Source organism: Mauremys reevesii, linkage group 20 (assembly GCF_016161935.1).
Source record: "Mauremys reevesii isolate NIE-2019 linkage group 20, ASM1616193v1, whole genome shotgun sequence".
Classification (NCBI taxonomy): domain Eukaryota; kingdom Metazoa; phylum Chordata; order Testudines; family Geoemydidae; genus Mauremys; species Mauremys reevesii.
The window spans coordinates 21088490-21116195 of NC_052642.1; the positions used below are offsets into that span (position 1 = coordinate 21088490).

Below are 27706 nucleotides of genomic sequence, written 5' to 3' on the forward strand. Positions count from 1 at the left end.
GACTCTGATGGTGGCCACAGCGTTTGAGAACCCTCTGCCCTCTCTAGGCGGGTTAGTGTGAGCCCCTTGGCGAACGGCATCCTACCTCGTCTGCATGGCCAGGGAGATCAATGGCCAGCTTCCTCGTCTTGGCGTCCCACACCTTCAGCGTGCTGTCACTGCTCCCACTCACCAGGAGGCGGCTGTCCGCAGACCAGGCGATCTGGTAAACCGCAGAGACGTGCCCTCTCAGGGAGGTGAGGTATCTGACAGAGAGGGGAAGGGGTGGAGATGGGCTGTTAGACACACGGGCATGCTCTGAATCAGAGAGATATAAGGGACATGCCCAAGGTCACAGTTAGTCAGTGGCACAGCAGGGAACCAGGAGCTCAGAGTCCGAATGCCCTGTTCTAATCACTAGGTGCACAACCTCAAAGGCAAAAGGTAACGTGTGTGTGCGTGCGCGCGCGCAAGGCTGCAGAGGGGAAGGTCCTGGCTCAGCCATGGCAGTGAGACAGGCGCATTTCCTTCTGTGTTACTGCGGGGAGTGAACTGCAAACATCGTGTCTGTACTACAATGAAAGAACCTACTTTCCTGTCCTGCCATCCCAGAGTTTGATGGACTTGTCAAAGGAAGCACTGGCTATTATCCGCGTGTCTGGGGAGAAGAGCACTTGGTTGATCAATGCCTGGTGGCCAGTCATTCTCTCCAGCGCCTTCTTGTCCTCTGCTGGGGCCCACAGGAACAGCGTGAAGTCATCCGATCCAGACACTAGCCTTTCCGGTCCCTGCCCCTGCGAGAAACAATCAGCACCAGCACTGAGCCCTGGCTCACCCAGACTGAGCCTCTCAAAGCTCAGACGCAAACCTGACGCAGACATAAACTGGAGGAAATCTTTAGCCAGTCACGTAGATTTATTTATTCATTGTTTTGTCAGCAACAATGGTAGGAAGCCTGGCATGGGAGGGGGGGGGATTTCTTCACGGAGACTTACCCTGACTTGGTCGTACCTGTGCTGCGCCTTCTCTTTAAGTTCTGCCACTGTGTGCAGGAGATAAGGGAGATCAGCGATCGGGAGGTTAAAGGAAACGTGTAACATCTCTAAAGCCAGGATCTAAGATGTCTCCTCCCTCCAGATTTGTGACTCAAGAAGGATTTTGACAGGGACATTTTGAGGGGTTTAAAACAACGTCCTCTTCAGTGGGTCACACTTTTAACAATGAAATGCAGCGCTTGCGTAGCATTCTCAATCTGCTGTGCTCATGGTTTTATTTTCTAGACAGAGAAACGGGGGGGACCCAGCTCCCCCATGTGACCTTGGAATAGAAGCCAGGTCTTCTGACTTTTAGCGCTGTGCCCTACCCACTGGGCCATGCTACCTCCTCCCCCCGGTTCCTCTCCAGCCAGCAAAGTACTTAATGCTCTTACGGGTGCCGCTCATGTCTTGTGGGTTGACAGAGGCTTCGGCGGGTTCAAAGGCCCCTGTGCGGAGAACGTAGTCGGTGCTCAGAGCCATGGTGTTCACCCAGTGCCCGTGGCCCTGCAGGGTGCGGCAGAGAATTCCCTGAAAGCAAAAAAGCCACCTGCTTAGAAAGGGACTCACAGGGAGACAGCAGCAGTGCAAGGATTAGGCCACAGGACCTCCTGGCTACACCTTCAATCAGCTATGGGTGGTGCTGGGGTCAGCTTCTGGCCCCACCTTCAATCTACAGGTAGCATGAGGGTCAGACCATGAGATGTTCCAGCTCCCAGCCCCACTTTCAATCAGTTACAGGCAGTGCTGGGGTCAGGCCATGGGATGTCCCAGCCCTACCTTCAGCCAGCCATGGGTAGCACCAAGATCAGAACACAGGAACTCCTGGCTCTCAGCCCCACCTTCAATCAAGGCCATGCTGACTCTCAACGTCATTCCTGACAGACGTGAAGTCAAGGGTGGCCAGCTCTGCATTCTCCTTGCTGATGGCTCCAGTTTATGTTACCAAGCACCACAACCCACGGGGAAAACACACTCCCCCTCCCGCCAGCAAGCGGCGCCAAATCCACTGCTGCTGGGCTGTCATTTATCCAGGGGAGTTCCCATTTCTACAGCGGCTCCAAGGATCTCCACCCCACACAACCACCCAATTCCTTTGCCCATGGAGCAGACGAGATTCCAACTGGAAACAATTATCGGGGTTCCTTAAATCCGCCAGAGGGGGGCACTGCTGAGCCATGGGTGGCATGTGCTGCCTTCGACCAGAAAGCAAGCGAGCACATGCAGCGAAAGCCACGAGGCAATGCAGAGCCAGGATGGGCGACAACGTGGCTATTTCCAGCTTTTAGGAACAACAATTAAGGTCTGATGCATCGTTTTATTTGCGCTACCTCCCCGCCCAGGTCCCTGGCGTTGAAGTCGACCCACGCCAGAATGCCGCACTTACATCCTGGCCTCTCCAGACCTTGATGGTTCTGTCCTGGGAGGAGGAGAAGAGCAGGCCGTCTCCACCCCACTTCACGCACGTGACCGACTGTGTGTGCCCGGTGAGGATCTTATCGCACCGGCCCGTGGCGGTGTCCCAGATGCGGATGCTGCAGTCCTTGGAGGCGCTGGCCAAGTAGCGGCATTCAGGATTTCTAGAAGGAAAATTGGAAGCCAGTGAAGGCGCAGGACAGAAAATCTGGCCGCCTCTTCCCGCGCATCGACCGAGTCTGCATCAGTTAAGGGCATCCTTACAGAAAGGCAACCCTCCGCTCTCAAGCTAAGAAGGCGCAGGCTGGTTAACGGTTGGCACCAAGCCTGCAACACAGCCACTGCATGCGCCAATCAAGGAGAGGACTGGCGGAGCCTGGAGTACAAGGCAGTGGAAATGCTGCTCATCCCTCCCTGCAGGAATGGAGCAAGGAGCCTGGCTGACTGGAGACACTGATCCTGAGTTCTCTAGAGCACAGGCAGGATCCCGACCTCCCCTCCATCCCCCGCTCCTCCTTTTATAACCAGTTTTCGTTAATCCAGTTAATTGTTTCCAAATCACTGGGATTTCCTACTGGGAAATTCAATTTGCAGGGCTCTGCTCCATGGGAGTTATTTTTAATGTTGATAACCTCTTGGATCATCGTCTACAGCTCCCCCCGGCCTCTCTCTGAGGTGGAGCTTTATCAGATGGAGGGGATAGAGAGCTTGTGCCGTTAATCAGCCTGCAGGAGAAATGAACCAGATGGCAGAGGCAGCTGGGGCTGCAGGCGGAGCAGTCAGTGTGGGCAGGGTGCATGAGGCACAGACACCATGCGGACTGCAGCTTTCCCCCTTCAAGCTCCTGCTGGGGAAGAGCACGTCTGGCTGCTTGTTACACTCCGGGGAACCGACACAGGGCGACGCTCACAGTCTTAGCCACCCCCAGCCACCTTTCCCTAGGGGCCTCTTCCACTGGGGGAATCTGCTTGGGAGAACAGTGGGCTAGTGATCGGCACACAGGACTGGGAGCCAGGAACAGCCGGGTGCTAATCCCAGCTCTAACTACAAGTCTCTGCGCAGCTCTGGGTAAGCCACTCCCAGCTCCCTGCACTCTCCCCCGTGTAAGATGGAGGTAGCACAGCCTCACCTCCCAGGAATGAAGCTCGGGTAACATTTGCACAGTGCTTTGAAAACAAAGCAAAGGCTACTGAAACTTACCCTGGCCTTTTATCCGTCCATCTCAAAGCTCGTTGGAAAGGAGAGCTGGCATCACTATCCCCATTATACAGCAGGGGAAACTGAGGCACAAGAGAGCCATGCCAAGCCCAAGGTTGCATCACAGGTTGGGGGCAGAGCTGGACTAGAGCCTGGGTCTCCTGGCTCACAATTCACTGGCTGCTTTTCAGCCTCACTCTGCCACCACCAAGGCAAGGGGCAGGCCTCTCCTCGCTGGCAAAGCAAGGCTGGCCAGAAGGTCACTTACATGTGGAGTGGTTCCCAGCACAGCCACGTGATCCATTTGGAGTGTCCGGCGAGCACCCTGCCAATCTGATTCCCTGTGTCTGGGTCCCAGAGAAATATCTGTACAACAGAGCAAGCGAGGCGGCTAGATCACAGATACCACCCAACGTGCATCCCGGGGAAAGTCCACACAACGCACCAAACAACCAACCAGGGCTGCACAAAGGGATCTTTGCAAACCCGTCAATGAACCCCAGCAGCCTGAGGATTTCCTGCCCGGGGATGTGCCTCTGAGCCCCTCGTGGGAATGCCTGGGCGAGTAGCTAAAGTGCAGGTGTGTTCCATAGGCCTAGACGCGACGACTATCACAGGAGCAACCGGATGCATCAATCATAACCCAGCCACACCCAATTCCCCTCCAGGCGGCAGGGTTTGAACAAAGCCCCAGCCGCGTTACTCCTTCCACGGCTGTCAGGGGGCAGACTCATCGCCCGGGAGGCTGGTGCTGGCCTCGTCTGGTTTCAGGCCATCGATGGGGGTGCGAGGGTTCCCCCAGAGAGGAAGAGAGCTCTCCATGAGATGTCTCCGGGGCAGATCGCCCAGGCCTGGCCCCACACAGAGGAATCCGGCCCCTCGCTGAACCGAAGCCAACACGTACCTGACTGTTTTTGCACCCTGAGGCGAGCTTCCTGCCATCGGGAGACCAGGCGATGCTGAGGACCCAGTGCCTGTGACCTGCCGACAGGAGAGAGTGCAGGGGTGAGGAGAGCCCCCCATCCTGGAGGCGGCCCTGCCTTCAAGGGGCAGCTGTGGTTGGGGGGGTAGGTCTCCCCTGCACTCGTTCCAGCCTGACTTCCTGCGCTTTGCTGGCTCACAGTGAGCAGCTGCTCTTCTTGTTGAGCCGTGGCCTGGGCACTTGCAGAGCACGTCCCAGGAGGGGAACAGCCAGGCCCAGGAATCGAGGCAGCTTGCACAACATGTGCCGTGCTCACTCGGCGACGTGCCCCTCACACTGAGCCAGCACCAGGCCCAACGCCCTGACTCCCTATGCAAAGTGCCCCGGAACGGGACCGCACTGCACACACGGCGGAACCAAGTCACTGCAACGGGCCCAGCTCAGCAGCCTCCCCACAAAGGGAAGCCGACTTCAGTGAAGGCTGGGGGGAGGGAGCAGCGGCTGGGGCGACCCGGTGAACTCATCAGCATTGCAGCAGAGCCACCGCCAGCCTCTGGAGCAGGAGCGACTCAGGGAACCCAGGAGCCACGCTCTGGTGCCCGGCGAGGCTATCGGGAGGGGTGGGCACAGGCTCAGAACACCCCATGGGGCCCCCCTCGCCCGCAGCACCCACCTTTGGCCGTGAAGTGTGGCGTCTCTGTGCTGAGGTCCCAGAAGCGCACGGTGGTGTCACCGGAGCCGCTCGCCAGGTACCTGAGATGGTGAGGAAGAGGCTGTCTGGGCTCAGGGTGGCAGGTGGTGCCAAGGCTCCTTCCCGGTCCGTTTCCCCCCTCCCCATTACGTAGCCTGTCTCCCCGGTTCCAGGGGCTTATAACCTTCAGCAGCCCTGTTCCCCAGCCAGCCCAGCCATTCGGCGCTGTCCTGCCTCTCCGCCCCGCAATCCCCAGCCCTCCTGCCACCCCCCCTTACTTTCCAGTGGGGCTGAAGGCTACGGAGATGACAGCCTCGGTGTGCCCCTCCAAAGAGCTGGTGCATCGCGTCACCGCCCGCACTTTGAACACAGCCTGGGGCTGGTAGATGATGTCGAGGACTCTCTCCGTCTCCACCACCTGCCCCACCAGGGTCTTCTCCAGTGACGTGATGATTTCAGCATCATGGACGTAGAAGGCCAAGGGCAGCGGCTCCTCCTGTATGACAAGAGGCAGAGGAACTAGCCAGGGGTAGATTTCGGCAGGACTGGCTCATACAGCCCTCCTGTTCTCCCCCCCCAGGAAAAGAGTTTGGGACCCCGTGTGCTTCCCGTTACTCCTTCCCAGGGCAGCACCAGGCTGGGGAGATGCACTAGCTCAGAACTGAGGCAGTGGTTGACAAATCTGCCCTGGGGTGGATGGGAAAGAAAGACAGACACACACACACCCCTCTCTGTGCCAATCCCTCAGCATCCACGGAGTCCTGGGGACAGAGCCCCTGGCAGGGCAGGCCCAGCAGTGCTACGAATGGCGTCTATACCGCCAGGAGGAGCAGAGCCATGGGCGTGGCAGCAGCAATCCCGTTGCTCATCTCTCGCTTTCCCACAACTGTCTGACTGGGGGCCCGGGCCTTGGCCCAGCAGGAGTGGTTCTAAGCATCCCAACACCGAGAAAAGCCCCACCCCTCTGTGCAAGCCCACTCCCCAGATGGGGCTGGGGTGAAGCCCGTGGATACCAGCAGTTTGCTGCACCCCCATTAGAGCAGCGGGGGGCACACAGAGGCCCCTTGGGACGTACCTTCTGGAGCAGCGCATTGCAGACTAGCTGCAGCTTCTCGGGCGTGATATCAACAGGCACGTCAAAGGGGGACCCCAGGATCTCGCCAGCCTCATCTTTGAATAGGATCAGCAGCCTCTTCACGTCCCCTTGCATCGTGGCGACCTGCAAGCGCATTCCTGCATCAGGGGGGTCAGCCCCACACCAGGCGCAGCGCGACTATAAATCAAACCCACCGCTGCCACAGATCGGCACCAGCATAATCCACACAGCGCTGAGTACTCCGCAGCTCCCTGTGACCGGACACTCTGCATCTCCACAGGGACTGTCATCAGAGGACCTCTAGGTGCTTTTCTGCCATTAGCCCTCACATCTCTCCCCATCCCCCGCCCCAGACCATTATCCCCATTTTACAGGTTGGGAAATAGACACGAAAGCCCTGGGTCACCTAGCAGAGGCAGGTACAGAACCCGGGAAAACTGACACCCAGAGCCCCACCATCTACCTGCTCCCCCGAGAGACATGGTTAGCCTGCCCAGGCTGGGCACCACCTGCTGCAGTGGGGTCTCTCCCACGCTCAGCAGCCCCCTCCTGGCAGCTGGGGGGGGATTTAAACACCACCCCAAGGTCCGGCTTTACAACGGGAGGGACGCCCTCCTCCAACCCCAGGAGCAGCTAAGACTCCCCAAAGTAAGGAAGCGATGGGGCAGGGTCCCTCTATGGGCTGCTCTGGCTTCGTTTGCAGCCACGGGGCTCTCCAGGGGGGCAGCTCTTGCTAGAAGGGTTTTGGTTAGGGACACCTCTGCCCCCTCCCCCGTCCCCAAGCCCCAGCAAATCCCCCACTCACCTGGCCAGCCCCAGCCATGTGTTTACTGCAGCCCTGCCCACGTGGAGAGGAAGTGGTGAGCTCATCTCTGTGCGCCTGGGCTGCAGCTCGGCCCGGAAGCTCTGCTTCCACCTGCTGGAGAAGAGAGGCTCTCGCAAGCGATCCTTGGACAAAGGGAATTGCAGCTGTGATGTAGGCGCACATCTGGGTCAAGCTGCCATAGGACAAAGAGATTCCCTGGGCAGATTTCTGCACGAACAGCGTGAAGGAGAGAGAAAATAACCAGCCTTAAAAACTCAGCCTCTGATGGCAAGGAGTCAGGAAAAGAGGGAATGGAGAGGGAATATTTTAGTTATTTCACTCCAGATTGTAAACGACAGACGCACCAAATGAGGGAACAGGGTCTATCCGGGTTCTGGCAGTAGGGAAGCATCACATGTTTTTCAGCTTCATGAATCGTACCTATTGTGTTTAAAAGGATCCAGCCACGTTAACAGGCCTTAAATCACTCCACAAATGGCCTCACCTATGTTACCAAGATCACCTTAGCTTAGTCACGTGTGTTGTGGTAAAAATGCAATGTACTTTTCTACAGCGACTCTGCTTGTTCGCTTTTTGCATCTCTTAGCTGGACAGGGAAAAGAGGTGACTCAGTTTCACTTCGTTCTCAGGCTGTCATGGTTTAGACCATCTGCAAAATTTGGCTTACAAACCTTGTCAAAGACAAAAATCTATTTCTTTTGGTAATTGAATGGAAACCTCTCTCTCTCTCTCAGACTCTGCCTCCTCGGGGTTGTAGATCTTAGACATGGCTTTTACCAAACCTATTCTGGGGCCCAGTTCAGTTTGGCAGCATCTCTCTAAAAGAACAGGAGCCTTTAGGTCTCAATTCAGAGATTTATTGTGGTCAGTGACCTCCTGCAGACATCAGGCCTGAGAGCCTGCCCAGGAATTCATGTATCAAGTCCATAACTTCTGAGAGCGCTAAAGCATCTTTTAGAAAGACCTGCAGTCGTGACCCCACAACGTCCCTCATCCTACGACGAGCCCTGCGCCCACATGGTCCCTCACGAGTCCGTTCCCATGGAGCTCGTTATAGGATCAGGGCCTTAGACGGTACATACCACCCTCTTCCATTAAGCACCATACTGAGTGTAATCACTTGTTACGCCTCAGCAAAGACTCAGCAGAGAGCTGCAGAAAATATTGGTACAGTCTGATATTCTAGTTCCAGATCATTTTGACAGATTAAAAAAAAAGAGGAATAATCCAAATTGTTTGGGAGGAAGCAGAGTCGCTTTGATAAATTAATAATACCTAGTGCTAAGTTATGTAGCATTTTTCATGTTGATCTCAAAGCACTTCACAAAGGAGATCAGAATCATTCCCTCCCTGCTCACAACAAGTATCAGATCCTTTGTCAAACTCAGAAAAATAAAATTATGGTCAGTCCTTCCCACAGCTGTTTCCATCCTCATTCCTGGTCTTTCTTGTCATTGATTTTATCACTAAGATACTGGTAACATTTTCAGAAGCACTTAAGTGACTTAGGAACCAATGGCTCATTTTCAAACATGTAGCACTTTAAGTCAATGGGATTCAGGCTCCTAAGTGCCTAAATCACAGGCAAGTTTGAAAATTGTATCCACTCTCAAGATTTCACACTTAGTCCCCCCTCCCCCATTTCAGAATTGTAGGACTTCCACCAGTGAAGGAGCTGGGCATAATATGAGGGTGCTGGGAGGGTTTCCCCTACACATCTCACCAATGCCCCCCCAGCCTGACCTGTGACACCCCGCTATTCCAATCCCGGGCTCCCCACTATACACAGTCCCACAATCCTTTACCCCCTTGTTATTTCCAACCCTGGCTCCTTCCCGGCAGAAGAGACTACCATCCTGCTGAATCGTTTCCAAGTTTTGCAAAGCAGAGAGACCAGGAGACCACCTGACATTTTCACTTCTGAAGAGACAGAACTTAAAGTCTCCAGAGGCAAAAGCCAAATGCATGAACACGTTCTACTATCTACCTAAGGGTGCTAATTACTGTGATTTGGGCACCACATCTACCCCCAGAACGCACTAGATCAGAATTCTCAGCCTTTTTCACAGCGCACTCTGCAAGTCCTTACTAGCAAGACTGTCTCATGGACGATCCTCTCCTATTCATGATGCCACAACATCTCTGCGGCAACAAGAGCTGGTGCTCCCATGGAAAAGCAGTTTCATGTAGTTTTTGTTCCTTTCAATGGAACGGAGCAGCTGGAAATAAGGAGGAAGCAGCACTCTGGGACCAGTCAGCTCTCCATCGATCCCCAGCAATTTCTCCAGGGATCACAGACTGGGAACCCCTGTCCTAGATTTCTCATTATCAAGAGGCTTTGTCCTGTACTCAAATGTCCAGCAAGTGGGATCTTTTACTTACATATTCCTCAGAAAAGTTACAAACCAGGGTAGGACTTGCTTGGATTTCCATCCCTCTTTCCCAACACCATTGAATTAGCCCACGTGTTGCATGACGCACCACTTTCTGGTGCGGCGTGGTCCCTTTTTGATTCTTCTACATGGAGAAACACTAGGATTTCCCTAGTGTTTCGTATTTTGAGGGCACCTGCTTGCAAGAAGTTGCCAGGTGTGTAAAACTGTTTAGGGATAGCTATCTAGATACTTAAATGGCCCCATACTATTACAGTATTGGAGCACCTCAATTTTTGCTGTACTTATCCTCATCCCACCCTGTGAGGTAGGGAAATGCTATTAGTCTCTCAGGTCCTGTCTGTATAATGGGAATAAGTGACTTCCCCAAGGTCAAACAAGATGTCTGTGGCAGAGCAGGAACTGAAGCCAGATTTCCCACAATCCAGTCTAGTGCCCTAACCAGTAGGCCATCCTTCTCCTATGCATCTTCTTGAGAACATGGGTTCAATGATGCCTTGATGTAGAGCTTGATTTTAGGCTGTTTATCCCCAACAATTAGGCTTGTGAGCAAAAGCATCAGCATTTACAGAAAAAGGAAACAGCATTCCAGGCTGGAAAGAGGTCATCGGCTCCAGCCATGCACCACCCAGACTGCTGCTGTCCCTGCATAGCTAGCTTTGCAACTCTCTGCTTATATGATAGAACCTGAAGAAGCGTCTTCCTGGAGTGTCTCCCCACCCAGACACACTGGAGCAAAGGCTCTGGCTGACACAGCGTTCTTCAGTGTGGGCTACAAGTTCTGTGGCAGCTTCATTTAATTTTTTTTTAAATAATTAAATGACAACGAACAATGCAAGCCAAGCCAGAGCCCTGCTATTATTTATTCTAATCTAAACATCTCATTAATTTCGTATCATGCCCACAGTACCAGTTTTCAATAGGCAGCAGATTTGTGCATACATAACAGTGGGGGAAAGGGAACCTAGGGCTTCCAGCAGCCAGGGAGGCAGTTTGAGAGTGTGGGGTAAGTCCCTTAACTGCCGCTGGTGCTAAAATGGACAGAGAAATAGTTGACAGCTAAACTAGCATTGCTCCATTTGAGAACCAGCACCCCATTATAACAGGACGGAGTTCACAGTTCTCAGGCACTGCAGCACTTCACAATTACTCCACCTTGATAAGCATTTCTGCGCAGCACAGGTGCTGAAGTACATTTCTACAGCAAGGAACAGACAGGGCTCTGGCATCTATAGTGCCCCTTCCAGGGTTAAATTTAACAACCTAGGAGCCACTTTACAGCAGAAAGGTGGTGCTTTCAAAAATGCCTCTCTACCACAGGCATGCTTGCTATGAATGAATGCAGGCTAGCTAGGTAGATGCCCACACAACAGGAAAGAGAACAGAAGGGGAATAGAATGAGCTTTGCCATTAAATCTCAAAGAACAAGGCCCTCATTGTCACCCCTGAAATTCAGGTGCAGAGAGAGGCAACATTTCAGGAGTTTAGGACACGAGCCTGCGTTCTGCATTTTGTCTACTTTGGTTTTGCGTTATGCCACAAGAAGGCAGTAGCCATCTCCCACGTCAAACATGTGGTGGAGGAGTGCACAGTTAGAAGACTGGAGGGTGAACTGCAACAACCTTGCTACTCTCCATGATGTAACAGTTTGATGGCTGAAAAAAAAACCCACAAAAAACTAGATATTGACTTGTGATGCAAACAAAAGAAGATTTTGGGGAGCATTAATCAGACTAAGTGGCTACAGAAGCCAGCACCCAGGAAGAAAAATTACTCAGTTTAATTTGTTTCATCATAGTTTAGAGGTGGCATTTTCTAAAATTGTGTAACAAAGACAAGGTCCAATATCATATTTTCTAGAGCATCTCCTCATATCTTATCTTCATTACAGATCCTGATTAAATGAGCAGCCAAACTGATCTGTAGGGAGATTTAATGGACCTGCAGTTCACTGACATACACCATAAAGAACGAAATGGGCTGGGTGCCGATAACTTTTCCTTCCAGCACAGCCCAACTGGAACAGAAGCTCATATTGCAACCTTAGATGCCCGTGGGCAACAAAAGTTCTGAGTGCTTTATGGAGGGAAAAGAAAGGATTAAAGTATGTACACCCTGAATGAAGCAACACCCACTATTGCTTCCCTACTAGCTGAGAACAGCCTAATTCTTGAACAGTGTTTAATGTTTGCCAACTGCTGGAGCTAAGTAGCTTAGACAGGAATAGTCATATTACCTATAAGCATTAATTTGACAGAAAGTCTAGACATAGCACTGGACTAAGGGTTAACAGCCCTCAGAGAGTTAGCTTTGCTTATGAAGGCTGGTAGATAAGACTTGATGCCATTTCTGTGTGTAGGTTCAGGGCCTTTGCTTCCATGCTATTCTTCCTTGAAGTATTTAGCTGAACCTGGTGAGTTTACATTTCCTCTGAAGCTGGATAAATGGCTAATGTTGGTAGAGAGCAGTTTGGATTCAGTGATAAGTCTTGGCTTTCCCAGCAGGAAGAGATTAAATTCTGATGCAGCCAGACACAAAATACGGTGTTATTGTGTCTGTCTTCCAATGCCCCACCATGACTTTAAGGAAGCGTTTTCTCCTTTCCTGCCAAATTCCATGATCCTGCAGTCGAGTCAGAATCCTGTGCTTGTGACAAGTTGCTATGATTTAAGTGCAGAACCCCTCAGAAGCTGGGCTGGGAAGGAAAACTTGTTGAAACAAATAACTCCAATGATAAAAACACAAGGCTCCTCACTGCTAGTTTTCTACCATCTCAGAACTTAAGCCGAGTAAACTCTATACCAGTCTTTATTCTGATATACTCTAGTAGACAGCATAGATAGCTGAGTTTTCAGTAACTTACTGTGGTGTCCCAAGTGAATATTCTTTGGCATGTTCCATTCACTTGCTGTAACAGTACATAGCTTCTGCAACCACAGTGTAACTACAAATGTCACGTCACCAGGGACTTCCACTGAAACATATCTGTAGGATGTAAGAGACATCAAAGATGCTTTACCACTATAATGGTAAAGCTGTAACTGAGAATCTGTGAAGTCATACATATGCGAAATCACAACAGACATGGGCATAAGGTGATCACAGACTTGCAGACAAATCTCTTATCACAATAGCACAAAGGATCAATCGCCTGAGTTTTCCAAGTTTATGCATATGCATGTAGTATGGATTTGTCAGTGTTTGAGTGTAGCTGTCATGGTTCTACAGAAGCCTTCTTGCTTCAGTCAGAAGCACTGCATTACCGAAGGTAAGAGGAGAGACACACTTCATAAGCCTGAATTGTTAAGAGCTGTGCTCAATTTTCATATTGTTTCCAGGACATTGCAAAGGTAGTTGGCTCCCCACCCTGTACCACTGCATGGATAGTGTGATGCTGAATGCTATTCTGGGGCAGCCCCACTGGTGTCAGTTCTCCCAGAAAATCTCACTGTGCACACACACGGTAACTGAGTTACAACTTAAGTCTTTCTACTCTTCCAAAAGCTTGTTTTCTAAACCAGTGATCCCCTCAGGAGCATCACAGGTACTTATGCTATGCTTTTCTAAATTGATGCTTAATTTTCTTTCAAAAGACCAAGTTTATCATATTTAAAAACTTCATTTTGCTAAGCTTCTATGCATAATTTCCATCAGGAAGAAATTTAAACTAGCCAATATATGGACATTTCCATTAAGGATACCGTAAGTCTGGCCCACCATAACTAACCAGCCAAAGAGGTATTTCAGGATTCCTTTTTTTCATAAAAGCAAAGAGGACACCCATGCATAAAAGATATGTAGGAAAAATCAAATGCCATCAAAACAGAAAATTGACACAATTTTTAATATTTATATATTTTAAATCAACACAATTAAATATAATGTTTTAAGTACATGAATACTTGGGCATGAGAGAAATAAGAGGTGGTACATAGTACCAAAAACCTTATACACAGCCTTTTTGCTTCTTCTTAGACAATACACAGTGTGCCTCTATACAGTCAAATATTGCAACAGAATAATATTTGCTAGTCAATCAAGACTTTCTGAACATTGGAGATGATTGAGAATTTTTATAAAATGATTTTTTGCACAATCTTGAGAAAACAAAGCAATCATAATAAAATAAACCCAAACCAGAAATGCTTCACAATAAAAATACAGCGATAATATAACGGAGTGACAACTTGAGTGCTTCAGATGCTCTGCAGAATCACCTCACTGGTCTGGCGACCAAGAGAGAAGTAGTATGGTAGATGCTGTGGCTTTTTGTTTAAAACAAAGGCTATATAAGTTGCAAATGCTGAAAATAATGAAGGGGAAATAAAGGCAAAATGTCCTAAAACTGAATGATCTTTTTTCCTTAAAAACAAACATCTGGGAATAGATATGGTCTCGGTTTGACGACAGCACATTATGGAGAATGGCAGCAACTCATAATGGGAGTTATTTTATACCTGCATGATGGAGAAGTAAGAAAATGGAGCAGAGTCCACTGGGCACAGTCCGCTCAGCACAGTGGGCTGGACTCAGATCCATGAATCAGAAACTGAGGGCTGCACAGGCGAGAGATTGGTTTGTAAGTCTTCTGCATACTAGAAGCAAGGAATGCGTGTATGCAAGGGTAACAGCTTGACTAAGGGCAGAAAGAGTTACATTGTCCAGTCTTCATTCCTGGCCATTTTATGCCTTTTTTCAAAATGAATGCAGTTATGGAGGAAGTAAAATGTATTTATTTATCTTACAGTTGAATACTCATCTAGTTCAAGTAAGGAAAAATATAATGGGTATAGCTCTTTCGATCAGTCACTGCCAATGTATTCCTCATCTCAGGCTGACCTCTCCAATGCTAAGATCAGGGAAGCTGCCCTGTGGCCTTTACAGTTGTGTGTTTAAAAGTTACAAGTAGTAGTAGACTAGAAACTACAACAAAGCCTTCCCCCCTCCCCAGTGTGGCCCATGTCCCATTGCAGATATTGTGATTAACAGTCCTTCCGAGATGGGGTAAAGTATTTGTGAAGCTGATCACAGTTTTCCAGTGACATGTTCATGAAGCGCTTCTTCATCTCTTTAAAACCTTCATTATTGTGAACGCCACGTGCAGTATTAAAAAAACAACATTACTTTGTACTTTGTGGAGGAGATATAGGATTGCTCCTTTTCCTCCTCCCTGATGGATGAGGGAGTATCAGCTGTCTGAAGTAACAGTGTTTTGTTTTCATTGGCTGTGTTAAAGAAGACTCCACCAAAAGGGAAAAAGTTCACTCATCTTCAAAAGCAGAACACCAGATTTCTTGCTCTGGCATTTCTAAAATCATAGCTGGGAAAGGAAACACAGAATTAAAGTTCATTCTAGACAAGGTGGCTGAAAACTGTACAGATCAACCATCTAGTACAGGGACAGACAGTGGTGGTGTAGGCAAATGTTTGCACAAAGTTGGCTGGAAAGAGTTTTTGATGAGGAAGAAACTTCAAATCACTGCAACTGTACTTGCTTAATTTGAGTTCCAACTGTCTGCAGCCACTCATTTTTAAAGGCTCTTGTTTTTAAAATGTGAGTGTATTCCACGTGCCCTTTTCATCTACTCAGATGGGAATTAGATTGTTTACAGACAAACGTAAGTAGAGGGACTTGTATAAGTCACTCAAATCACTGCCTCCAGAAACAAGACCACAGTCACAAACCTATGTTTTGAGTCGACACTTAACTCCTTGGTGATGATGGTACAGAGATGCAGGTAGATTTCATAGGTTACCCTGTGCCTTCAGAAATTTTGACTACCAATACCAAGAGATTAGTGAAGAGGAATACAGCAATCAGCTATATTGTTTCATAATAAAACCGTTGCATTAGAGGTTGTTTCGTAACCTGGACTCTTGTGTGACTGCAGAAAACTAGAAATACTATTTAAAAAAATATTAAACACTTAAACATAATGCTAAAACAAAGCCAAATCTACCGGGCTTCCCTATTTCTTCATACCATAAATGTAGCACAGTGATAAAGTTGGTGTGACCAATAAGCAACAGCTTTCAAGCTTTTAAATGTTTTATTGGTACATTAAGCAAGTACTTTAGCACTCAATTTGAAATAGCAAGTGGGAACTTACTAAGACATTCCAGTATTGATCACCCATCATAACAAGACAACCTCTTTAATTAAGACTGTTTACAAAGATCCCAAAGGAACAACAATGAACACGAGAGGACTTGTACAATTGTGCAACTATGGACAGATGCTTTCTATCAAAGGTATCTATAAAGCACCTATTATCTTGGTGTCTCAGCCATGAAACTCTTCCACAAGCAAGCCAGTCATATAGTCTGAAAAGCTGATTTCATGTTAATGAGAACTCTCAAGAAATCTTGCACAGTGTACAGACACACACTCTAGTTATCAAACTCACTAGGAAAAGTGTGCAAAAGTGCCATTCTTCCCAAGCCAGACTGGAAAAGAATAAGATGGTTGAGGCTCCTGTATTTACCTTTGTAACTTTTTCCAAAGGCTGGTCATTTTGTGCCTGCTGCATAACATCATTGACTATCATCTTTGCTATCCTCCAAGCCATCTCTTCTTGGGCCTACAACAAAGGAAACTGTTTTCTGAATGTAAGTTGTTTGAAATTGTTAATTCTTAGAGTCACAGGTCCAAAAGTGCTTTTACTACAGGTCACATTTTAAACCTTGTAAAAATGGATGTTACTATCGTAACTGGAGGCTCTTTGAGATGTGTGGTTCCTATCTGTATTCCACACCTGGGTACGCACATGCCCCATTTGACTGAGTCTGGATTTTTTAAAAAAATGTAATTTTTTTTTTATTTTTTTTTTTTTTTACAAGCAGTGTCCATTGGCCTGCACGTGCACCGTAGCTCCTTGTGCTCTGAACCAATAGCATAAAGGGTGGTGAGGGCCGGCACATCTCCAGTTCCTATTCTCACAGTCCAAACAATCGGCAGCAGAGTGGTGGAATACAGATCAGGACCACACATCCTGAAGAACCTCCAGTTACAGGTAAGTAACCTCCATTTCTTCCTCAAGTGATGGCCCCTATGCATATTCCACACATGGAAGATTAACAAGCAGTAGTCAGACAGGAGGTGGGTGTGAGGTAGAGATAGCTGACTGTAATACTGCAGTCCCCACAGTTGTATCCATAGTGGAAGACTCAACCAGAGCGTAATGGCTTGTGAAGGTATGCAGAGATATCCAGGTAGCTGCCCTACATCTCTCAGGTTATGTCTCTCTGAGATGCCGCCGAGGCTGCTCGCCCTCTGGTGCAAGGAGCCCTCGCCCCCTCCAGAGGGGGAACGTGAGCTACTTGGTAACAGGGTAATACATCCCTGACCACAAACCTGTAGTTACCAATTACATTAGTGAAGCCAACCAGCTGGCAATGCCAATTCTGCCTGTTGGTATGCATACTTCCACCTTTTCATGTTCTCTGTATGTATAAATATCCCCTGTCTGTGTGTTCCATTCTATGCATCCGAAGAAGTGAGCTGTAGCTCACGAAAGCTCATGCTTAAATAAATTTGTTAGTCTTTAAGGTGCCACAAGTACTCCTGTTTTTTTTCCAAAAATCAAACTGTTCTCTCAACTGCATGGACGTCATTTATGTTTGCTGAACATTTTGGCACAGGACAGTTAATGAGCTAGACTAGTGGAGGACTGTCAGGCAAAGAAAGTGGTCAGGACTGAGAACCTGAGAATATTCTTCATCTGTAATTGGAATTTTAAATCCAGATTTTTACACTCAAAAAAACGGTGCTTGAAAAGAGGGCATACCTCGTCTGTGTTTCCTTGCACCCATTTCTTCATAGCTTGTGAAAACATGGACCCTTGAGGAAAAAAAGGAAAACGCATTCAAGGCAAATATTAGTAAACTCAGCCAAGTAGTCTCATCGCCCTATCCAGGCCAGGGACTGGGAGACTCTGCTGCTAATGCTGGGGGGAGCTGAGCCAGTGAAGACCTTTTTTTAAAGTTCAAATGCATAAGAGGTTTTATCAGCTCAGCTCTTAGCCAATTCCCACCCCCTGCCATGCTCTGTCGATAGTTCAAATCCCAGAAATTGCCTACAACACTCCTCCTGCTGCTGAGTCCCGCTGGAGCAGGAAAGCAGGGTCTGGCTGGGGAATGAGCATGGGCTGAATGTATAGGACAGTCCCTCAAGCATCTTCCCGTTGCTTGACAAAAATACATGGACTGGCTCTGGAGACAGCAGAATCCTGCTCATCTTGGCCGTTGCAAGCAAGGAAGAGGGCAGCTGCTACTAAACATTTACAGATGCCAATGAGGAAGGGGAAAGCAAACCTTTTGATTTCTTTACATCAGGTTCCGGTTCCGACTCTCTGATAAACTGTCCCAGGTCACTGACTCTTCCAAATGTCATCTTCCTGCAGCAAGAGGCAGTAGACAAAGCTATGCAGGTTAACCGGGGTGCAGTGTGAAAAACTGTCCAGTAGAAGCAGAGCAAAGGCTGTCTACAGTGGCTGAGAAGTCCTTGGGCCCAAAAGCCAGGGCTAGCGTTTTACCATCCTGGTATTTTCCCTCTTTCATCTAAATCCCAAGTTTATTTTACCGAATGCATTTCTAGAAACTCAACAGAGGTACAAACCTCAAAATGATTAGATTGTAGCACATTAAAGTCTGTGTCAGTAAGTGCCCCAATTGCTGCTATCAAAATGAATTATTAGGGAACTACTGATCTAAGTTAAAGGTGACCTGAAAATGAAAGAAAGTGGGCTTGTGCTTTTTATGATTAATTAAATTGCCCCATCCCCCAAAAGTATTTACTTCTTTACATTAGAAATTTAGATCCTGTCTAGCCTGTAAGACACTGACAACACAAAAAGGAACCAGGACAATGAAAGTTAAGGCAGTTGGATTGGAAGGGATTTTTAATCAGATGTTTTAAACTTTCTCCTGACACCTACATAATTTCCATGGCTAGTTAACATTTTGGAAAAAAGAAACCTTTGTAAAATATTCGACATTTCTGTCCCTTCAGTTAACGCAAGATCTAATGACATGCATTCCCTGAGATCACCTACAACCAGATAGTCCTCTGGCAACACCAGGGATGACCAGAGTTGACATTCCTGATATTTCTAAGGGGGGGAGAGAAGAGAGAGACAGAAGGAGCAGAAAAAACTAAGTTTCCAGGACACCTCCTTTCATGACCTCCTTATACATCATAAAGTAGCAAAAAAGGGACAAGTCCCATTTAAAAAGTACTATCATTTTTTGTTATATCTGCAAAGAGCAACTTCCTTACACTTGACCCCTTATTTTAAGGAATCCACATTTTCTTATTATAGAAGCCATGGAAAAAGCATCTCTGTTTGAGAGAGATGGAAAAAAAGGCAGAAAAACAAAAGCTTCCAGTACTCTGATGACTATCACAATAGGAAGTGACTTAAGAGGCAGAAGAAAAGCACAATCCATTGGGTTTATGGACAGCAACAGTTTCTTCTCTATTTGGTGAGAGGGAGGAAGACAATCAAGGGTGCACATTAGACTATTGAGATTTTCTGGGCTTCCTTCCTTCTAATCCACCACCGATCAGTGAGAGATCAGAAAATACTAAATTTCTGGAAATGGAGCAGAGGAAACATCCTGGAACCAACGCAGAGCAGTTTAAAATAATTTTTGAAGTAAGGGCTTTTACTATTAGTGTTCAAACTATCAATTGGTGGATTTTTTTCGGTCAGAGAGGCACAAACATGAAGACATGTCTATGTGCATCATACTATTTAAATAACCATTACTTTCAAGTAATAAAATAGAACAAACACACAGAGTGAAACTATCCTGTAAGATATCAAGACTGAACCTGCCCTTGGGGGAGAGGCAGGAGAAGGTGGAATGATTCCATCAGCTTTGCAAGCTGGAGAGATTCAATATTCTAACCTGCTGAAGGTGTTGAGAGGCTCCTCACAGAATTACTTTTTGATGATATTTACTTGAAAGGAAAAACTCAGGGCCTCTTATTCAGGGGTCTCAAGCCCAGCGTATATGCCAGTACTGGCATTTCAGGCCTTGGGGCTGACACGCATATATTCCCCTACCCCTAAATTGGGGTCATGGTTGACCACTATTGTTCAACTCTCAATTCAGTAGTGCTCCCATGGCTGAGAGACTAGGAGTCTGAAGCAGACCAAATTCCACTGTGAGTTACAGCTTGCTTTATTCAAAAGGGAGGCAGGCAGACAGTGGCTGATACAGTTAACTGAAGAGGTAGAATACTTTTCAGCTAACTAATGCATTACAACTATAATCATCTACTGGAACGAAACAAGAGTGCTACAGCTTGCATCTATCTGCACTGTTAATACAAAGAGACACAACAAGAATGAAACAAAGGTGAAGCACAGACATGAAAGAATGATAGACACTGAATAAACCTTACCCTGCATAAGTTCGTTGATATAGAGATTCTGGATCCAGACTTGCAGCATCTACAATTATTGCTTCATCAAAATTTTTCAGGATTTTAACATTAGCCTTTTTGACACTGGACTACAACAGAAATTCTAAATATTAGTGCCAAATGCAGACAACTAATAGCCACTTAGCACACCAGGTCAAGTGATATTTTAGTTTTCTTGCACACTATAAAATAGTTCAAAGTTTCTAAGTAGGCCCAAAAATATTATACAGGCTCCACCCCACAAAATATGAATTTCAGAATAAATGACATTTTTAATCAGACAGTGATAAAGTACAGTTACATGAACAGAGCATAAAAAAGCAAACGTAATACACAAGTCAGAATATGTCTATTTAAAGAGTGGTTGACTGAGTGGATTTGCGTGGACATGCATATATTTGTTTCTGAATTTAAAATGAAGCTCTCTCAAAAGCTGCAGCTATTACAAAATCCCCCTAATTCCAGCCATCTACTTGGTACATGTGTGGTTAATCCTCAGTGGAAATATATGGTTCCTATGAAATGTAGTATGTTTTCCCATACACAGAACAAATCATGTATTTCCTACGCTAGTTGCTTATTTCATCTTAAGGAAAACAAAGAAACATGAGCGAGAGTGAGTGAACATATACAGTAACTCACTAACATGCTGTATTTAAATGGAAACATTAATGGCAGCTGCTTCATAGCAGGCTAGTGACGCATGTAGGGAGACCCTGTTGTATTTAAAGTGGAAGCACACAAAAAAGAATACTCTCTTCCTTTCAGTTGCATAACTATAGACACCATTAAACACAGTATTCTATTTTTTAAGATGTTCTGCCATTTATATTGCAAAATTCCTAGCAGTTTGTTCTACTTAGTCCATTCAGCGACACAGCTTTTCCAGACCTGGCAGGCTACGCTGGTGACTTTAATGCCTCAACCCCCTTATTTATTAGATATGGTGTTCAAACCATGTCAATATCTGTTTGCAGTTGATGTTATTGCTATTACTTTTGTTAGCCTGACAGGAAATGTGCTGTTGCAGGATTTCTGGAACTGTTCTGCCCTAAAGCCAAGCTCAATATCTGAAGTGAATTAAGTCTCTGGTAACTTGGAGCCCACTGCTATATGCTGCCCCTGTTCCATATCTGAATGTAATGTGAACAAAACTAAAATTTCATTTTCACTTGTGACACACAATTCCAGGTTAAAAATGTGTTTGCCATTAGCCAAGAGAAAAGTTCCTAGATGTGCTTTGCTCGTTTGGCCACTTCTCAGGCTGGGCCCACTTATAAATGCAACACACAGGAACAATCTTGAGAAAGCTGCATTCTAAGAGGGGAGAAATGGGTGAGGAACCAGAGAAGCCATTAATGAAGCACAGAAAAAACTGGAGTTGAGATAAAACAGGACTGTACTTTCACCAAGTCACTGAACAAAAGTAAATGTAATCTAATCTCTCATATTTCAATGAAGTTAGAAAGCAATTGAGCGTCTCACTTCCAGTTGCAGTCTCACTTCCATATAGTTTACAGAAGAAGAGTCAAACTAGTTTTATTTAGTGTTTCATTAAAAAGCTCTCTGCCTTCCTCAGCAACAGATCTTTTAAGTCTTTATTCACAATGTAGTCATCTTCAACTGCACCATATACAAACAGGAGCACAAACTCAGATATCACCACCATGTAGCTCAGCTAATTACAAGAGGGTAGGCACAAGAGTTCTTATCTAGGAGTCAAGAGAGACTCTCAATTTCTAACCAGTTAAACTGACTGGACATCTGGCTAGCTTGATGAATAAAGCACAACAGAATCTGCTGGATCTGTTCTGCTTTCATAGAAACCTAAATGCTAGATATTAACTATCTCTATTTTACCCTGTAAAAGAAATGTTCTGCTCCTAGGTTAAATGTCTGTCATTTACAAGAACTAAATTGTTTTAAAGTACCATGCTATTGCAAATAAAACCTAAGATCCATAATTTGCATTGTTTATACTTTAACCATACAGCAATTTATTCACAGTTGTCAACACTAAAAAAAAAAACAAAAAAAAAAACCCCAGCATTTTCCTGCAGATAAAACATAATATCATAGATACTGGGGTTTTTTTAGCAAAGACCTACAGTATTTCAGATTCCACTGTGTAGTACTGCAGTCACTTCTAATGACAACCATTGTCTAATAATGCAAATTGTAATAGGAAGTCTTCATTGCACATTAATAGTTTAATTTCTTCAATAATTATTTGTAAACAAACCAAAGATGATGTACTTTCTGTACTTCTCACAGCAGTATTTGAATAGTATTATAGTAGGAGGTGCAACTTTGGTTAGGAACAGGAGCTATATTAAATATTGTGTTGTATTTTTCTATATAAATTACTTTTGATTGATTGATTTAAGACAGACAATAAGGTGGAATAAAGATTTCCTACTATAATATAGAATTTAAAAGGAAAGCTAAATGTGAGACTTAAATTACATGAAAATGTACCCTTAACCAAAGCTTCTTTACATGTAATTCTTCACATGCTTGGTGATGTCACTGTGGAATGACCACAGCTGCTATTAGGATGGAAGTAAAACAGATTTTTTTAATTTTTTTTTACCTGTGAGGCAGAGCCATCAGAACCAGTTGTATGAGGCTCATTGTCAGGAGAGCTACTGGGGCCTTGAACAGTCAGTGCAATATTCCCCCCTGCAAATTCATCTCCTCGTACTGAATGGATGAGATCATTCAAGTATTTGTAATAAAGGTTGCTGGACAAAAAGCCAGGTAAAAAAACCTAGGAAACAGAGGAATTGGTTTTGTTGATAAAAAGGCAGAGGATACAATCAGAATGAATGACTAACAGTGGCACACACAGGACAGGAGAAGGGGTATATGACCATACGTTGGAACTAAGGGATCATCTACCCTTGGAGCTATTCCTGAACAAGAATGTCCATACATGGAGTTATTCAGAAACAGGTATTGTGCTTTAAATTCACACCCTACCTTAATCTACATTAATTTTCTAGTGTAGACATGCCCTATGTATTAATATTTAAACTCTCATTTCAGTCTCTGAAGGGTTTAAGCATTTGCCTTGTGCTTTTTGCTCCTAATCTGTCTCTCCCTATCCTTGTAGTCTGAAAATGTCCACTACACTGTTCAAGAGTTTTTACCAGTTATAGAAATCAACCACTATCTTAATGACTCAGATACTTCAGTTAGTGGCATATTGTTATATAGCAGTTACAGCACCCTCAAGAGAATTGCAAAGCAAGTCTCAAAGATCAACTATCAGTATTTTTAACGAGTCTTTTTCTGCAAGGATGTGGGCTGAGCAGAGAGGTAATGAGGGAGGAAGTGTGTTTTGAAAGGAAACAAAAAAATCAGCTGAGGTTAGCGGATGACCTCAGAGGAAAGTTTGAGAGATATTAGACTGCGGAATAGCCTCCACTTCACAAAGAAAATTAACATAAATGTCTTTGCTTGGAAGATTTAAAAACAGACTGGACAAAGAACACTGGAAAATATATCATAAGGAACAATTCTACATTACCTAGGCAGCAAGAGGCTGAAAGACTAAGAATTGATAAAATTAGAGATGGGGGAAAAATTCTATTATTGATCATCTTTTCTCTCTACTAGTTTCCAAGAATGTTTTCAAAAAGCTCTCTCTCACCTTCTCCATGGTGGTCCAGGCCTGCCGTAACGGAGTAGTAAAACAGTTAGGGAGCGGACCTCCTTCCCTGCAGATATTGGATTCAATTTCTAATCGCACAAAGTCATCAAACCCAAGAGGATGTGTGGCTTGAAGGGAGAAATACCTGCAGCACAGGACAGTGGAAGAAAACTATACGCAAGACAAATTTCAAAACGTTCACAGGTGGGCAAAATAACTATCACTAGGTGGCCACTAGCCTCAAAATGAATGTACAACTGATATCCGAAGGTTAGGAAAAAATCCCTGAACTGAGCAAATAAACACTTTTTATAAATATCTCCTCAAATGAGAGAAAAGTAAATGGAATAAAGTACATTATGTGACTGCTTATGGGCAGTGTTGCGCACACACGATACTATGTTGTAAAGCAAGGAGGTGGCAAACAGTAAGAACCCAAAGCAGGTTCTGCACTATTAAACAACTGATTTTAGGGAATTGAGGTGAGCTGGTTAGTTTGAAATAGGTCAGGGACTGTTCCCAGCTCCTAACACAGCAATAAATGAATTCAACACAGCTTGTGGCCCTGGGTACTCAAACTTCAGCTTTAGAACAAGCTTTTTGAGAAGCAGTTTCAGAAATCATTGTTGTTTTAACATGATTAAAGGCAACCTGCAAGCGTTGGAGTGGCAGTTACATTATTGGTGCTCTTTCTTGTTTCTTTATGAGAGCTAAAGGGAAGTCCAAGTTTGTTTGTTTTTTCCTCCCAAAAAAGTGGTAATAAAAAAAGAACTTCTTAAATATCAAAAATAACAAGTGTTTTCTTACCTGTTTTTCCTGGAGGACTCCTAGGAAGACTAGAGAACTAAAGTGGGATGCTTTCTCAGCCTTCTGTTGAAGGCATGAGGGTGTCTGAATATTGAAGAGTGAGCTTTGCTCTCAATTGTACATCAGGAGTTTGAATTAAAACCTATTTAACTCAAAATCCAGAGTTGTACACAGTGACAAACAAATCCTTAAGGCCATTAGTTCTCCAGCCACCCATAGAATCCTCCAGCATAAATAGGCTAGACAAGAGTCAATATTTCTCATGTAAGAGCATGCAAGATGACTTTCAAAGCTTTTAGACTTCTTTGTATACAAGGAATTTTAAAAAGTCAATTTTTCACACATTTACATTGGAGGTCACCTTTAATAAACATGCTCTTCAGCATGTGCCCCTTGGTCCCATACATCAAGAGCACAGAAAGCCCAGAATGTAAGATGTTTACTGAACAAGAGAATATCCCTGTGTGCAATGCCACATATGCAAGTACTAGATTTTTCAAACTGGAGCTGTGAAAGCAAATTGTTAGAACAACTCACCTATCATATAAAATCATGGCATCATTCTGTGCCTCCTGCCCATCATACTGGCCCTTTTTGGCAGCAAGCTGAGACTGGAAGTTATCTGCTGCCAACCAGAACTGTAATATATTAACTGCATCTTCCTTTTCCATGTACTGTAAGGGAAATTAAGAAATATGAAATATATTCTTTAAAAGAGGAGAAAACAGCTTTTAGCTAAGAAGTGGAAGGTGAACATAGGCAGACCTGGTCCTTTTTCAGATACCACTTTTTTTTTTCCTCCAAAAAACCTGAATCACATATCAATACACAAGAGTTATCTGAGCAGATACCATATAGGTCTTCTGGATGCTCAGATGTATTGTTACGCAAAGCAGGGATTAACAGTCTGTCTTCACTCACAAATACAATAAAAAAATCACTAACAATAAAAGCCACTCTTTCAGTCTTGGATGATTACATGTACCTGTATTGTATGAAAACACATAGGAACACAGAAAAATCATTTTCACATTGTGTGGACTTTATCTTAATGCAACACTAAACACGGTGTGGGTGTTTGGGCTTCTTAATCTGCTGTTTCAAGACATAGGGGCCAGTGTAGTTTGCAACATTATTAGGCCATTTAAACAGTTTTGCCCTGCTGACAAGCCCAATTCCCCAAACCTAGAGAGCACTGCTACTGTGAAGATGTTTCAGATTCAAAACATTCACCGTGTTCTGGTCTGAAGTCATGCTGGTGAAGCCAATGGAGTTACTCTGGATTTATACCAGCATGACCCAGGTCAGAATCTTGCCCAGTACTTCTTGTCAATGCTTCTTTTGGCAAGACTATACAATAGCTAAAAGCCAAGGCAAGATTAAACAATTCTACCTGCTAGCAGCTTATTCTGCAAGAGATTAAGTTGTTGTGCCCATCACTTTGCTACAAAAATTTCTGGTACTTCAGTAGGGCTTTTCAAGATTCTCAAAAAGCTTTACAGATATTAAACCTCCTAGCAGCCCTGTAGGAGTAGGTAAATGAACTGTTACAATCACAGAATCATAGGACTAGAAGGAACCTCGAGAAGTCATCTAGTCCAGTCCCATGCACTCATGGCAGGAATGAGTATTATCTAGACTATTCCTTACAGGTGTTTGTCTAACCTGCTCTTAAAAGTCTCCAATGATGGAGATTCCACAATCTGCCTACGCAATTTATTCCAGTGCTTAACAATGTCCTGCTACAGAGCAAAAAGAGTGCTATGAAGGAGCTCTAAACAGGAGAAGAGACGTGTGAAAGCTCAGCCTAAAATACAACACAGAAATTAGAACATTTGCAGTGAGTCAGGAAAAAATAGTTTAAAGCATTTTTCCCTAGCACTAAATATATCTGATATTTTCAAGTTATATAATGGGCTCCTCAAATAAAGCTTTTATGGCATACATGGTTTTATTACACTACACTGAGGGGGTGCAGTGGGGGAGAAACTTACTTCAGAAAAATAGAACAGTGCTGATTCACAGAAGAGTATATCAGCCAGGTAAACAGTCCCACTGGTCAGCACCTCAATCTGGTATTTACAGAAATGGTGACTTCTCAAAAATTCACTAAAGTGCCTGCACATGGACAAAGAAATATTAAATATTATTAGCTATCAAGTGCCAACAGCAAAATGGCATTTTACAAATAAAATCTAGTCCCTACCCCAAGATTCTTAAAAATCTAGTCAAATAAAGGCAAAATAGATAAGAAACAATAGTGTGTGGTATGTCCGTATGAACTGGAAGTGGTGTAATTATCTAGCAGTACCATTTATAAATGCCTTCAGGGAAGTAATCATGATAACAGATTTGGAGTAGAAGGGGTTTGGAGCATGAAGACAGACTGTTCCAAGTATATTGGGTGGCATAGAGTGACTTAGCACAGTTATTATTCACTTATCAACTGTATAAATATGTTTATCCTTAGATCTATTAAACTGTTTTTGAAAAAGAGCATAAGAGAAAAGAACACACAACATGATAAAGCCAAACCATGGAATCAACTTACTCTTGTTCCATTGCATTAAACACTATTGACTGTGCAGTAACGAAACAGTTAGGATCCACCTGTCCATCCTCCCCACAAATCTTTGCTGTAAAAGAGACCAGACCAACTTTAATGGGGAGTTGGGTTTATTTAGCTAAAAGAAATCATTGGTGACAAGTCTAATGAGGGAAAAAAAAAAACAGTTCAAGACAACTGGGATTAACCAGTTCTGACTGTTCAAAGAACTTTTTTTAAAGTTTGTTATTTCAAATGTCTATAAAATGAGAAGGATATTCTCATGGTTAAGATACTGAACTGGGACTCAGGAGATCTGGGTTATATTCCTGACTCTGCCAAACATTCCTGTATTAACTTAAGCAAGGTCATTTCTCCTCTATGCTTCAGTTTCCCATCTGCATAACGTGGATTATAAAATTTCCATATTAGAGAGGAGTTTTGAGAAGGTAAATCCCTTAATGCAGTGGCTCTCAACCTTTCCAGACTACTATACCCTTTTCAGGAGTCTGATTTGTCTTGCGTACCCCCAAGTTTCACCTCACTTAAGAACTACTTGTTTACAAAATCAGTGCCACAGCACACAATACAAAAATACAAAAGTGTCACAGCACACTATCACTGAAAAATTGCTTACTTTCTTATTTTTACCATATAATTATAAAATAAATCGATTGGAATATAAATATTGTACTTACATTTCTGTGTATAGT

The 27706-nt window shown here is 45.0% G+C and overlaps 1 protein-coding gene across 6 annotated transcripts in view; it reads right to left on the bottom strand.

The window, feature by feature from the left end:
- Positions 1-27706, bottom strand: part of AKAP10 (A-kinase anchoring protein 10) — a 53541-nt gene that overhangs the window by 7061 nt on the left and 18774 nt on the right. For 4 of the 6 annotated variants that reach the window (XR_005590083.1, XR_005590082.1, XM_039507710.1 and 1 more), the window contains 20 exons: positions 27000-27084; positions 26443-26566; positions 24986-25122; positions 23642-23786; positions 22580-22756; positions 19966-20075; positions 17868-17950; positions 17342-17394; positions 16040-16135; positions 7141-7368; positions 6315-6458; positions 5518-5735; positions 5222-5301; positions 4531-4607; positions 3895-3992; positions 2401-2593; positions 1409-1544; positions 975-1021; positions 571-773; positions 86-245 (listed from right to left, as the gene is read on the bottom strand). Coding sequence is in view for 4 of the 6 variants with exons in the window: in XM_039507710.1 (XP_039363644.1) it covers positions 86-245; positions 571-773; positions 975-1021; positions 1409-1544; positions 2401-2593; positions 3895-3992; positions 4531-4607; positions 5222-5301; positions 5518-5735; positions 6315-6458; positions 7141-7368; positions 16040-16135; positions 17342-17394; positions 17868-17950; positions 19966-20075; positions 22580-22756; positions 23642-23786; positions 24986-25122; positions 26443-26566; positions 27000-27084 (2594 nt within the window). In the remaining 2 variants the exon portion in view is untranslated. Of the gene's footprint in view, positions 1-85; positions 246-570; positions 774-974; positions 1022-1408; positions 1545-2400; positions 2594-3894; positions 3993-4530; positions 4608-5221; positions 5302-5517; positions 5736-6314; positions 6459-7140; positions 7369-13613; positions 14875-16039; positions 16136-17341; positions 17395-17867; positions 17951-19965; positions 20076-22579; positions 22757-23641; positions 23787-24985; positions 25123-26442; positions 26567-26999; positions 27085-27706 lie in introns of those variants that run through there. The other 2 variants (XM_039507711.1, XM_039507713.1) reach the window with 2 other exon arrangements.